Source organism: Dicentrarchus labrax, unplaced genomic scaffold, assembly GCF_905237075.1.
Source record: "Dicentrarchus labrax unplaced genomic scaffold, dlabrax2021, whole genome shotgun sequence".
In the NCBI taxonomy this organism is placed as follows: domain Eukaryota; kingdom Metazoa; phylum Chordata; class Actinopteri; family Moronidae; genus Dicentrarchus; species Dicentrarchus labrax.
In genome coordinates, this window is record NW_026136704.1 from 32,839,351 (window position 1) to 32,852,542 (window position 13,192).

Here is a 13,192-nt window from a genome sequence, read left to right on the forward strand (position 1 = left end):
TGAGCACCAGACACACAACTGAGAGAAAATCAGTTTTATTACAAAATATTTCAGCAAGTTCACTCAGAAAACTAAAGCTTCTTCTTTTTCTGTTCAATTTTTAAAATATTCATTTTTTTTTTTACAGACCATAAAGTATTTGAAAAGTATGTGAGGAGTTAAAACCAAACCGACGTTAGCTTCCAGCTGTGTTGGTCTCAGTGGAGACAGCGACAGATGCTAACAGACACCTGAAGAAGAGAACGGGATTGTGTATTTTGGGAGCTTTGGTCATATAAAACTCTCACAGAACTGTGATTATTATCATTATTCAGTTATACTGTAGCAGAGAAATCAAAGTGCAGAGAAACTTAATGAGAGCTTGCATGATCCCACTGTACAACCGAAAGGGAAAGAGTTACAGAGGAAAAGTGTGATTCCCAAAAGTACTAACAACCATCATATCACAAAAAACTCAAAATCTAAAATATTCACAACAAAAAAATCAATCTTTAAATGATCTCACAAGAACAAAACCTCAAGAAAAACAAAGACAAAATATGTATCCTGCATAATCTTTCCAGAACAATACTCTTCGACCAAAACAAATCAACTGAAAAAGTTCAAAATGTTTCAGCATCAACAGATTAGTGCAATCAGTGTTACAACAAGACACAAAGTCGACTTCAAACCACAGAGTTTAACTGCTAGTCCTCGCTCAACAATAAACAGAGACGGTCTGCTGGTAAAGATTAATACGTCATGTTGTTCTCTGTCTTTAATAACACGTGGAGTCCCTCAGGGAAGCGTCCTGGTGCCTCTGTTGTTTGTATTAAACCTAATGTAGATTTTAAAGAACAGTAAAGCATCTGTTAAATCATGTCTGGTAAAAACGTTGTGTCCCTCAGGATATAATAGTCCCTTCTATTGTTTGTGTCCCACCTAATGTAGATTTAAAAGGACATGTTCAGTATTTAGGAATCCCTCTTGTTCTCTGTCCAGTGATAGGTCCAGGCCAGGAATTAAGCGGTTCCATCACATTTTCTGTAAGTGTTTACAAACTCAACCCAACCTCATAAACTCTGAATAACTGTCTCAGACCTGTTTCTCTGTTCTCCTTGTAATTAGTAGCAGATTATACTGAGCGTTCACTATTTTATTTTCCAAAAATTAAAGGCTAAATGTTGTCTCAACGCTTCTCCACACTGGCAAGAAGTCCTTTAATGCGTTAAAGTTTGTCACAAATATGAATATTTTGAGTTTAAAAACACTGGAATCAGCTAAAAAAATACAAAAAATAAAATCTGTCAAAGTCCCTGAAAGAAAAAATAATGAGGCAATGACCTCATGGGAAGCTACAGCCCTGGGTCCATGGTTAGCTTAGCTTAGCACAAAGACTGGGAAGAGTTTGAAACTGCTAGCCTAGCTTAGCACCAAGTAAAAATGTGTGCGACAGCGTGTTTCCTGTGTCTGCTGCCTCCTGGTGGATCCTGTTAGTCTGCTGTATGGAGGGTGATAAGTGTGTAATTTTTCACACATGCCTCACATCAATGCAACTGTTCTTTGCTAATCTAACAACCGCTCCAGCTTCACTTTTTAATTGTCTTCTACAGTAATAAACTGACTATTTTTGGTTTTTGATTGTTGGTCAGACAAACCTTTGAAGACGTCACTTCAGACTTTTTCTGACATATTTTAGACCAAACTATTTTATCAGTTATTTGAAAATACTTGCAGTCCTAGCACTGATAACAGAACAAATAGTAATTTATTGAATTGAGTTCTATTCATTAATTATTCATTTGTAATTGGATATTTTATTCCACACATATTTTGAATTGTATACGTTTGTTTGTAGACAAATTCCACTTTTCTGCATCTGATCTTTGATGGATTAAAACACTCGACAGTCTCCAAAGGCTTGTTAGATAAACTGAAAGGGAGTTCTTAAAGCTCAAAGAAAAATAGGAATAAATTGAGATAAATATTTTTCTGATTATTGCTTTTTCGCCAATGAATTGACCGTTCTTAAGCCCCGCCCATACTGGAAAATATTCTCTTCCTCCTTTTGCTGGAGACAACTTACAACCCACTCAAGGACCACTGAGCTAACTAACGATTAATGTAGATTAGCCAGCTAGTTAGCATTTGTGATACAGATATACATACATATACACATATATATATATGTCTGTATATAGATATAGCTGTAGGAGATTGAACAAGAATGTGGAAATGGGATTTCTATTGAGGTGACTTTCATACAATCAACATGGAGGTATATACAAAATGTGGTTCTCTTTTAAACATAGAATAGCTTAGCATATAGCATATCTAAGTACAGAGAAGGAGGAACCGAGGCTTGCTCAACTGTTATTGGAGCAGACAACACAAAGGGGCGGGGCTTAGGAAGGATCAAGTCATACATCTCATTTTAAATGCTGAAATATAATCCTGAAACAGTTGAGGTTTGAAGTGAAAATGTAAAGTACAATAGAGTCAAAAAATATTATATATATATATATTTGTTGTTACTAGAATTTGTAAAGACACTGATCTGGTTCTTTATCCAGTTATCAAGAGTTTTTAATCTGAAAACTGAGCAGCGTTCGGCTCTACCAGACATTCGACTGTCGACATGTTCCAGCTGCTGGATGCTAACCTGAGCGTCTGCAGGTAAAGGTGTGAATGACAGGTGTAGCCCCGATCACCTGAGGCTGGGGGCGGGGCTCAGTGTGCGTGGTTGGGCGGAGGTCAGAGGTCATTATCCTGCTGATAATCTGATCTGAAGGCATATGATTGGCTGCTGGTCTGAAAACAGAGTTAATTACTAGTTTGGGTTGTGTTACACAGATATCGGTGCGTAAACATTAAACTGAGGCTGAGAGAAGCGCACACTCAGAGGTTCGCTAATTTTAATCGATTTTAACCTCATCTAGTTATTTTTACAGTGTAAACTCACTGCAGACTGTAAACAAAGTAGAGGCTGTCTCACAGTCTGAGTGTCTCAGGAAGTTAAAGGCGATGTGGTGACTTAATGAAGGCCAGAGTGGACCCTCCTCACCCGTTTACGCTCCCTTACAGTTTCAGGATCCCTTACTGGATCCCGTTTTTTTTTTTTTTTTTAAACCGACCTTCTTCACAGCGAGCAGGACCAGAGTTAGGAGCTGGCGAAGGCACAGAAGATTCTCGGTTGATGAGGTTAAAGTTCGTGATTCAGAGATGTGATCCGCCTCCCGTAGAGTCGGTCTGTACATTCAGTGTTTTTATTCAAACAGCAGCTCTGCAGTCTGATAAGGTCACTTCTTACATTCTTCATACGGATCGCACATCTTATTTGCACGAGAAAAATAGAATTAACAAAATAAAAACATTTTCTGTCTCTGTAGAAGGTCCCTTCAGGAGGATTTGTTTGCAGGTTATTGCTTTGGAGGCACTCGACCCTGCGAAGAAGAAGAAGAAGAAGAGGAGGAAGGTTTTAGTCATCAGAAGTTTTCTGTGAGTTTATAGAGACGGAGAGTTTAAGAGGTTAGTGAGGAATTCTGGTTTGGTAAAACTGGGAGCAGAAGAAACAAAAATACTTGTTGACGATGTTTGTCTTGTCGAGAAATGAGCATAAAACTACGACTACAACCAAATCTACTGCAGTGAAACTGGAATCAGCAGAATGATTTAAAAGTGGTGTTGATACAGTCAATAACAAAACATGTTGACAACCTTTTTGATCCCAAAAACTAAACTTTGAAAACAAGCTTTGGTCCGTACAAGCAGCAACACTGAAGTAACAAAACCTGCAGTTCCTCTGCTGTCCACTAGAGGCTGGCTCCAGTAGTGAGTCTCCATAAGGCCCAATATTAAAATGGCCAATTTTACAGCAGAAATAAACATGTTTCCAGCCTTTTGGTCCCTGTTAATGACAACTGTACAACTTTCCCCTTTAAATTATATTGACTGTTATATATATATACACTAATGTGTATATATATATATATACAGACTGTAGGACTGGGAAGGCCTCTCCTACCCGGCTCCACTGAGAGCGAACAAACTAGGGAGAGAGCACTGTTACAGAGAATGAAGCAGAGAAACAGAGAAAGACTTTCTGATTCAAGGTTCAATTTAACTCTTTAAGACCTTAATTAATTAAATTTAACACATATTTTACCTCAAAGTGGCAAAAATAAAACAAAGGATATGAAAGAGAATCAGCACTGGTTCCGTTTGTACAGAATGATTAATACCGTAAAACTTCCAATAAAAGCAGGGTCCCTAATAAACGCAGGTCTCCAATAAAAGCCTGGTCTGGATTTTATAGAAATGATCCGAATGTATAAAAAATCTTAAAACCCACCTGGTCGCCCCCCTAGAGCGAGTTTTAAGCCGGTTAGATCGCCTACACAAATATAAACGTAAAAACTTTTGTCAAAATGGGACAGGCCTCTATTTGGGACAGGTGTTTTAATTTCTTTAGCACAAATCTCAGATGGAAAACGTCGAACTGTACTGCTTCTCTTGAGTTTTGTTAAGTAAATTTGACAACTTACAGTAAATTTCTGAATGTATTAACGTTCATAGTTTCCATAAAATAAGGTGACGGATTTGAACTGTGGAGAATCTAACTGATCTAACGATGTGCAGCATCCCAATAAAGGCCTGGGGGAGCTCAGTGATTTTAGCAAATAAACGCCCGAGGCTTTTATTAGAAGTTTTACGGTACTCATTTCCCCCCAAAACAGATTAAAAACTTATTGTAAAATTAGCTTAATTAATCCAGTCAGGGGTTTACCTGGGTGCAGGTCAGGGGTCGGCGTGCTCAGGACCGGAAGACGTGGACGGCTCGGACGACGTACTGGCGGCAGATGGGACACTCGCTCATCCTCTTGCCGCACTTGGTGCAGGTGATCATGTGACCGCACTCCAGCAGGACGCAGTCGATGGGAGAGTCCATACAGATCTTACAGAGGTTCTCCTCTGGACCCGCAGGACCGCGTCCGCCGCCGGACTCTACAGGGACACATTAGGTTGACATTAACTTATTATTAATTAGTTTCTGATAATATGAGGATCTGTTAGAGAACTCACCTGAAGCGTTCACAGCGTTGGCGGCTGAAAGACAAACAGACAGATATTAAACTAACACGTTGTTCTGTTGGACCTTTAATGATCAGCAGAATATTGTAATTTCACTAGTATTTGGTTGACAGAAGTTCTGATCGATCAGATGATGTTGAATATTGATCAGCTGTTAGTCAAACATCAAACTGGAGCTGCAACTTTTTACCAGCAGCAAAGAGAAATACAATAAATACCCGGTTCTGACCCTGTATGGTCCTGGTTCTGACCCTGTATGGTCCTGGTTCTGATGGTTCTGATCCTGTATGGTCCTGGTTCTGATGGTTCTGACCATGTATGGTCCTGGTTCTGACCCTGTATGGTCCTGGTACTGATGTTTCTGACCCTATATGGTCCTGGTTCTGATGGTTCTGGTTATGACTCTGTATGATCCATGTTCTGATGGTTCTGACTCAGTATGGTCCTGGTTCTGATGCTTCTGGTTATGACTATGTGTGATCCTGGTTCTGATGGTTCTGGTTCTGACTCTGTATGGTTCAGGTTCTGACCCTGTATAATTCTGGTTCTGACCAAGTATGGTCCTGGTTCTGAACCTGTATAATTCTGGTTCAGACCAAGTATGGACCTGGTTCTTACCTTGTATGGTCCTGGTTCTTACCCTGTATGGTCCTGGTTCTGATGATTCTGACTCTGTATAGTCCTGGTTCTGACCCTGTATGGTCCCGGTGCTGACCCTGTATGGTCCTGGTTCTGACCCTGTATGGTCCTGGTTCTGACTCTGTATGGTCCTGGTTCTGATGGTTCTGGTTCTGACTCAGTATGGTCCTAGTTCTGACTCAGTATGGTCCTGGTTCTGACCCTGTATGGTCCTGGTTCTGACTCAGTATGGTCCTGGTTCTGATGGTTCTGGTTCTGACCCTGTATGATCCTGGTACTCACCCAGGAGGTTCTGCTGGTCCTGGTACAGCCGGCTCACTCTCTCCATCAGCTCCCATTTCTCACAGCAGCCTTTGTAGTTGACGAAGTTCCTGGCGAGGATTTCCTTCAGCTGCCGGACGCTGAGCGCCTCGATGTCGTCCAGGCAGCTCAGGTCGGACAGAGACGCCCTGCGACCCGAAACCGGCGCCTCCTCCGGGTCCCAGTTCTGAACCGGACAGACAAAAAGAGAATCAGAATCCAGACTCAAACACGAGACCCTGGTGGTCCCACAGGACCCTGTTCTGGCGTTACCTGGTCTTCGTCCTGAACGTCGGGCTCTGTGGGGGCGGTCTCTGTCGGCGGGGGCGGGGCTTCGGGTTCTGCAGCGGGGGGCTCGGGGGTCAGCGTCGGGGGAGGGGGGTCAGGAGTCAAGGTGGAGATGGGAGGGGTCAGATCCGGAGGGTCAGGGGTCACAGAGGGGAGCTCGGCGATCGGGGTCTCGGGGGCGGAGTCGCTGGATGGTGAAGGCTGTTGACCAAGGACCAGCTCCACCAGCTCCTCCTGAAGGACAGGAAACACTGGTTTAACTGGGGAGGGGTCAGGGGTCAAAGGTCAGAGGTCAGCGTGTGTGTGTGTGTGTGTGTGTGTGTGAAGGACCTTCTCTCGGCACAGGTGGGTGGAGACCTCGTGCAGGTGCAGGTAGTCCCGCAGCTCCTTCACCTTCAGCTTCATAAGCTCCGCCCGCTGCAGCAGGTTGCCGTAGAAACGCTGACAGGTGTGACAGAGGCGGGGGCGGGGCTCCAGCTGGGCGGAGCAACGGCTGCAGTAGTTCTTCTTACAGTCCACGCACACGTGCTGACAGACAGACAGGTAGAGAGAGAGACAGTCAACATCCTGTCCAGCTCACGCCGACGATTCAACGAGTATTTATAAATATAATGAATATAGATTAAAAGCAGGAACCACGAGCATGTGACAAAATAAAAAACACAGAAGTCGTTCAGATCATTTGTTTGCAGTCACGTGACGCTCAGATGGACGCAGGAAGTGAAAAGCAGAACGGATGTTTAAAGCCACCAGACTCCATTCATAAAAACACTAATTTTACCTCATAGAACACAAAGTAACCAAGTGATGGAGGCAGCAACCTGTGTTCTGTGAGGTAAAATTAGTGTTTTTATGAATGGAGTCTGGTGGAAAGGGCTGTCCGACGGCGAGGTAAAGTGGTGAAAATATTCTAATATTATATTATAATACACAGGCTACAGTACTTCCTTGTGTTTTTCCCTCTTTCGATTCGATATATTGTGATATATGATTAGAAATTACATATCTTTTGAATTTAAATCTAATTTTAGTATAAAGAACACACCACCATATACATTAAAAACTCTGCGTGGTTTCTCTGTTTCATTGATTTGAGAAACCGTAAACAAAGCGTTTGAAAGTTTGCGATGGTGCTTCCGATGTATATGAAAGGTATAGGAGTTAAACCCGAACCGACGTTAATGGAGACAGCGACAGATGCCAACAGACACCTGAAGAAGAGAACGGATTGTGTATTTTGGGAGCTTTGGTCAAACTGGGCGGGCGGGGGGTTACCTTCTTGGCCGGCGTGTCGAAGCACCCCCCGCAGGCCTTACAGGTGTGTTCAGGGGGAGGCGGAGACGGCTGACTGCTGAAGGCGGAGTTAGTGTAGGACCGATGATGTCGCTCATCTCCACCCGAGGGTTCGACGTCAACAGAGTCCACGCACAGCCAGTTACAGCAGGACGCAAACATGCCTGAAAACACACAGAGAGAGGTTTTCAGCAACAGCAACAGTGTAGTAGCAGTAAATGTAGTGTTATATTAATAAATGACCAGGGTACAATGTGCAATGAGGGGAAGAATATTATGGTATCTCCTTATATTAAAGCGTATGTGTGATTTAAATAAATAAAGTTTTGTACTAAAGGTTTGCCGAATGGACCTTTGTGTCTTTAGGAGTCATAAAATATCTTCAGTCTCATTTAGGAGTGGCAGCTGTTTACTGGTGAACCAGGATTCGGTACATTTAGCAGAAATGTTAAACACGATTCAGGATTTTACCAGAAAATATTGTATTTAATAAAAAGTATTTTTACACTGTAACACTGTCACTAAAATGTTTAAATACTTTAGCCTCCACTTTTTGGATGCAGATGACTGTAGACCAAACTAACATGTTTGTGTTAGTCTTTAAACTTTAAAGTAAATAGTTTATGTTGAATGTCAGCCGAATGGAGAAGTGTCTCCTGCTGATGAGTAAAAAGAGTTAAACTGAGTTTTAGGTTGAGCGGCTGTTGAGCAGTGAGCCAGGATCCGTTCAATCTAACAACGTTGTAATGGAGGTTTTCTATTATTTACTATTATCTACAGATATTTGAACACATTTTACTCAACAGAACTTTAACTTTGAAGTATATTTACACTATGACATTGTTAGCACCACTACAAACATGTTTTTTCCACTTCTTTTATTTGTACCTGAACGACTGTGGGCCAAACTACATAGTGAAAACCAGCGTTTTTATGTTTCTTTGTGGCTGTCAGACTTTCATAATGTACATTACATAGTAAAGCGGACTTGTGCATTGTAAGAAGATCTTATAATAATTTCGGGGCAATGTTTTCCCTTATTTAATAAATAATCAGGCATCAAATTCCGTGGTAGGCTTTAGGCAGATCAGCGTATGAGACGCAAGTAACCAAAGTTTACATTTGATTAAAATAAGCAGATTTATTCTATATTTTGTGTCAGATTGAAGCCGAATGAGAAATTATCTCTTGATAATACGTAAAAAAAGTATAAGGTGTGTTTTAAGAGGATTATCGTTTTACTCAAGAGCCAGTCTCCCTTAAATCCGCCAATATGTAAACGGAGTCTGGCGTGTGGAGTCTGGAAAGTACCCAGAGCTGCTAGCAGGCTAAAAGGCTAGGCTAACATTAGGCTAGTTAGTGAAGTTTAAATAAAGTAAATAGTGAAACAAACACAAACCAACAGAGGAGACAGCGGCGGCAGCAGTTAACCCGGGTTAAACCAACCCGGTTAACAGTTTAACTAACAACCGACCAGCGGGATTAAAAGCACAATGAACCCGTCTTACCTGTTAATGACAGCTAGCAGCTAGCAGCTAGCTCAGTAACCGACGGGTCGCTGCTGGTTAACAGACAGTAACCGGTCAGTTACAGTTCGGTCCTCTGCACCATGACTCAGCAGGTTGTTCCCAACGGAAATACAACGATCCGACAACAACAACAACAACAACAACAACAAGACAACAACAACGACAACGACAACTACAGCAACTACTGAACCAGGAAGAGTTCAACTACACACACACACACACACACACACACACACACACACACACACACACACACACACACACACACACACACACACACACACACACACACACACACACACAGCTGGCTCCACAAACAGACTTTTGATGTTTGAATTTGATTTAGAACAATTTTAACTTTTTTTTTTTAAATATACTTTTACTTTATAGTAAATTAAATTATTAAAATGATTAAAATTATTAATTGTGTAAATTATGTTTAATTAACTGCTTTTAACTTTAAAAAAGATATATAAGATCATTTTCTGCTCTCCTAAGACATCTACATATAAATACTGGGAATCACCTCTCAGTTAGCTTCAGATAAATACTATATATATATATAAACCACTATAGGACTGAGGGATTCGGTACCAAGGACGCTGATAAGGTTTTAGACTTTATTAGACAACCAGATTTATATTTTATAAAGTTTAACCGGTCAGAATTCAGATATGAGATTGAGAAATCAAAGTCCCACTTTAATGTTGATGTCATTGCTGAAAAATTATATTGGGCTAGTTATTAAGGATACGATTTGTTTTGATAAAGGGAAGGTTTGTGAGCTTTTTTGATTATTTCTACACAACCAACTGCTGCAAGTGTGGTTATTAAATGACCCTGTGGTTCAGGGAGATACGGGTTGTCATTTGTTAATTATTATTACAAAGACGACAAAATGTGTAATTTGAAATAAGTCCTGTCTCATCGGAAAAAAGGTTAAGGGTTTGTCGAGTTGTCCTTTGACACAGTAAATCATCTTATGCTGTCGTCAAAGCTGCAGTGCATGAGTTTTAAACATGTGTGGTGTTGACAATATTACATGTGGAGTTCCCCAAGGTTCCATTTTGGGGCCTCTTTTATTTCTCATGTAAATGAATGACATGTAAGCTCTTGTTGTATGCTGATGATTCTGCGTTACTGGTATCTGGAAACGATGTCAGTGAGATTGACAACAGTCCTAGTTATGAATTAGAAAGCATGAGAGAGTGGTTCTTAGATAATGAGCCTTTAATATGTTTGGGTAAAACTGGGTCAATCCGGTTTGGAACAAAGAAGAAGCTGTCAAGAACAAATTAGCTAAAGTGTCTTGTCTCATATTATATTATTATTTGGGTTATGCATGTCCTGCTTGGTATCGTGGCTTGACAACTAAACTTAGGAACCAACTGCAGGTGATGCACAATAATAGTGACTGCTGCCAGTACAGCTCAGAGTAGAACAACAGAAGCTGAACCATATGTACAATATTATCAATGGGTATGCTCCTCAATACTTATAAAGTATGGTGGGTTAACCGTATGGTTATGCATGTACATATTTATATGTATATATGCATATATATACAGACCCATATGTATTTATAAGATAAGATAAGACACTCGGGAAATTCACTTGTTACAGCAGCTCTAGATGTCACACAGCAGATAAGAAAAGAGGAAATACACATTAAATAACAAAGCAGCACTGTTCCTTATGGCGTTGTGATCGTTGCTTTCACCAGTCAAACACCACCTGGAGCAGGTCATACTGTCAATGTCAATGCTGTGGGGACTGTAGAGTGTTTCCCAGTCTGTTGTCTCAAAGCAGTCGCTGAGCCTAGCACTGGTCTCCTCAGACCTTCACAGGCCTCTTCTCAGGTGGTTGTTTATTCACCTGGTTTTGAAGCCAGGAGACGACAGTGTGGATCTGATCTGTAGCTGCAGCAGCGAGGGCCGATAGATAGATAGATAGATAGATAGATAGATAGATAGATAGATAGATAGATAGATAGATAGATAGATAGATAGATCTAGTAGTGGCATACAAACATACATTAAACATACATTAAAATTAAAGTTAACCTATATCTATACAAACAGAAAACTATACAAAAAGTAAAAGTATAAATAAAATGTAAACTATGTGCAATTAAAATGAGCCTGTCAACCAATGAATGAAAGTCACAGCATTCAGCAGAGGTAGTGCAGATGGAGTCAGAAATAACAGTGAATGAAAGAATGTCCAGGAAAACAAATGGAGGTGGACATTGTCTATTATCTATTGTCCTCCCTGCACTGACCGAGAGCTGTTGTACAGTCTGATGGCCGGGGGGATGACAGAGTTTTTCAGTCTGTTTGTGGAGCTGGATGTACAGTTACAGCAATAACATGTGAAAACTCCCTCGGAAGAAAGTACGGCCGCATGCTACCCGCTAACAGCTCCAAGTCTCTGGTGCACAGTTGCTCTTGAACACTGATCCTCTTCTCCTTCGCCGTGTCTCCTCAGGGATCTCCGTCCGCTCCGTGCAGTGAAGGGTGTGTGGCACAGGGCTAACAGCTGATCCCGGGTGTAAACAATGGAGCCGTGGTTGAGTGAAAAACAACAAGAGGCAAAACTACGAATGTAACAATATGAACATCCATAGCTGCACACTTGCTTAAATAAAGTACACTGAAACCTACTTACTTACTTACCTACTTATAAAGATTACTGCAGCAGCAACATGTCCAACAGAGGGAGGGGAGGATGACGTAACACAAATAAAAGGACACATGTGATTTCCAGGAAGAGGAGGAACAGAGAGGGGAGAGCAGACAGAGAACAAGAAGGCCAGAGGCAGGGTGAGTGTTAATACAACATTATTATTGTTTTACTGTCAAACATTCATCTGTGGATACATTGGCTGAATGATACACATTAGCAGGTTGGGTTCTTTATACTTGTTTCCTCATTGTGGTGCTCTGAGCTCATTGTTGCTGGTTATCTCTCAGACTGACCAAAGATCAGTGATCGCTGACAGTGCTTTTATTTTATTGGATTTTATAGTCAATATTTACATTGTATTATTATTATTAATATTTTAGACATTTAATGAAGATTCTCTGTCAAATATAAAAACCTCCCTTTAGGCTGAGAATGGTTACACAGTGTTTTCTGCTTCCATCTTGTACTCTGAGATTCTCATTAACCACATATAACCACGCAGTAACCTCTGACTCCTTCTACAACTGGTTGTTTATGTGCAACTTGTTAACAATCAGTGAGGTACCTGCATTTAGTTTCTGGTGCTGCTTCATAATTGGATGTAACATTTTCCTTCTTGCATTAATCTCAGGAGGAAAATGATCATTCATTCCAAAGGATGTATTCCCTGTCGTTACTTTTAACTAAATATGTTCTCTTTAAAATGTTCTTGTAAAACTCTTTGAGAGATATCAAGATATATTTAACAACTTGCAGGACGAGGAGATCACACACATGGAAGCAAACTTGGAAGAAGGAGTGAAAGAGGAGGACAGAGCAGAGTCTCCAGGATCCAGTTCTCTGTCTATGAAGAGTGACCGGTCCAAAGGTGGACCTCCAGACTTCAGTAATGAACCTGGACCCTCAGACACACAGTAAGAGAACAACCACTGACTGCAGTTTATATAATTATATCATTACCATTTTATGATTATATTGGCCCGAATATAAGACAATGTTTTTATCTGGAAATGAAGTTTAAAAAGTGGAGTTGTGTTATACTTGAGGACTAGATCAGATCTAGTATCATTCAGACATTGTTTTATATTATTATCATTAATGATATATAATTCAACAGCAGGTGATCAAACCTTCACATACATCCGTGTTTTAACATCTGCCAGTTAAATGCTAACAGAATGAGTCTGAATGTGTCAGAACAACCAGCAAGGAGTCTGAATATTTAGTTCATTTATTTCAACACAGTGTAACATCACACAGTCTGGTTGTTCAACACACAAATAAATAACTTTGATTTCACTAAAACAAAAAGGGGCTGTTCTGTGGCTCATTCGGGCTGGGTACCCTGGCCAGGGATCAAAGGATCGAAGGATCCTGGCCAGGGAACG

General features: G+C 40.9%; 1 protein-coding gene and 1 long non-coding RNA gene across 2 annotated transcripts; both read right to left on the reverse strand.

Moving 5' to 3' along the window:
* Positions 1–19: 19 nt before the first annotated feature.
* Positions 20–9,357, reverse strand: rffl (ring finger and FYVE-like domain containing E3 ubiquitin protein ligase). Its single transcript, XM_051399695.1, has 8 exons — positions 9,099–9,357; positions 7,573–7,754; positions 6,628–6,825; positions 6,283–6,531; positions 5,992–6,196; positions 5,062–5,085; positions 4,766–4,983; positions 20–3,422 (listed from the first exon to the last, which is right to left on the reverse strand). Exons 2-7 carry the CDS (start codon positions 7,750–7,752, stop codon positions 4,793–4,795), a joined length of 1,047 nt encoding a protein of 348 aa, XP_051255655.1. The 5' UTR covers positions 7,753–7,754; positions 9,099–9,357; the 3' UTR covers positions 20–3,422; positions 4,766–4,792.
* A 974-nt stretch (positions 9,358–10,331) lies between these two features.
* On the reverse strand, positions 10,332–11,936 carry LOC127363177 (uncharacterized). The gene is made up of 2 exons (XR_007884672.1): positions 11,795–11,936; positions 10,332–11,657 (listed from the first exon to the last, which is right to left on the reverse strand). It is a non-coding gene; the product is annotated as an uncharacterized LOC127363177 (long non-coding RNA).
* Between the last annotated feature and the right edge of the window lie 1,256 nt (positions 11,937–13,192).

What these genes read in the sequence shown, in the direction of transcription:
- rffl (XM_051399695.1), bottom strand. Translation starts at nt 7,752, where the DNA reads ATGTTTGCGTCCTGCTGTAACTGGCTGTGCGTGGACTCTGTTGACGTC. An exon ending in GGACCAGCAGAACCTCCTGG is followed by an intron (nt 5,086 to 5,991) that starts GTGAGTACCAGG and finishes TTTGTCTTTCAG; the next exon opens with CCGCCAACGCTGTGAACGCT. An exon ending in CAACGCTGTGAACGCTTCAG is followed by an intron (nt 4,984 to 5,061) that starts GTGAGTTCTCTA and finishes GTGTCCCTGTAG; the next exon opens with AGTCCGGCGGCGGACGCGGT.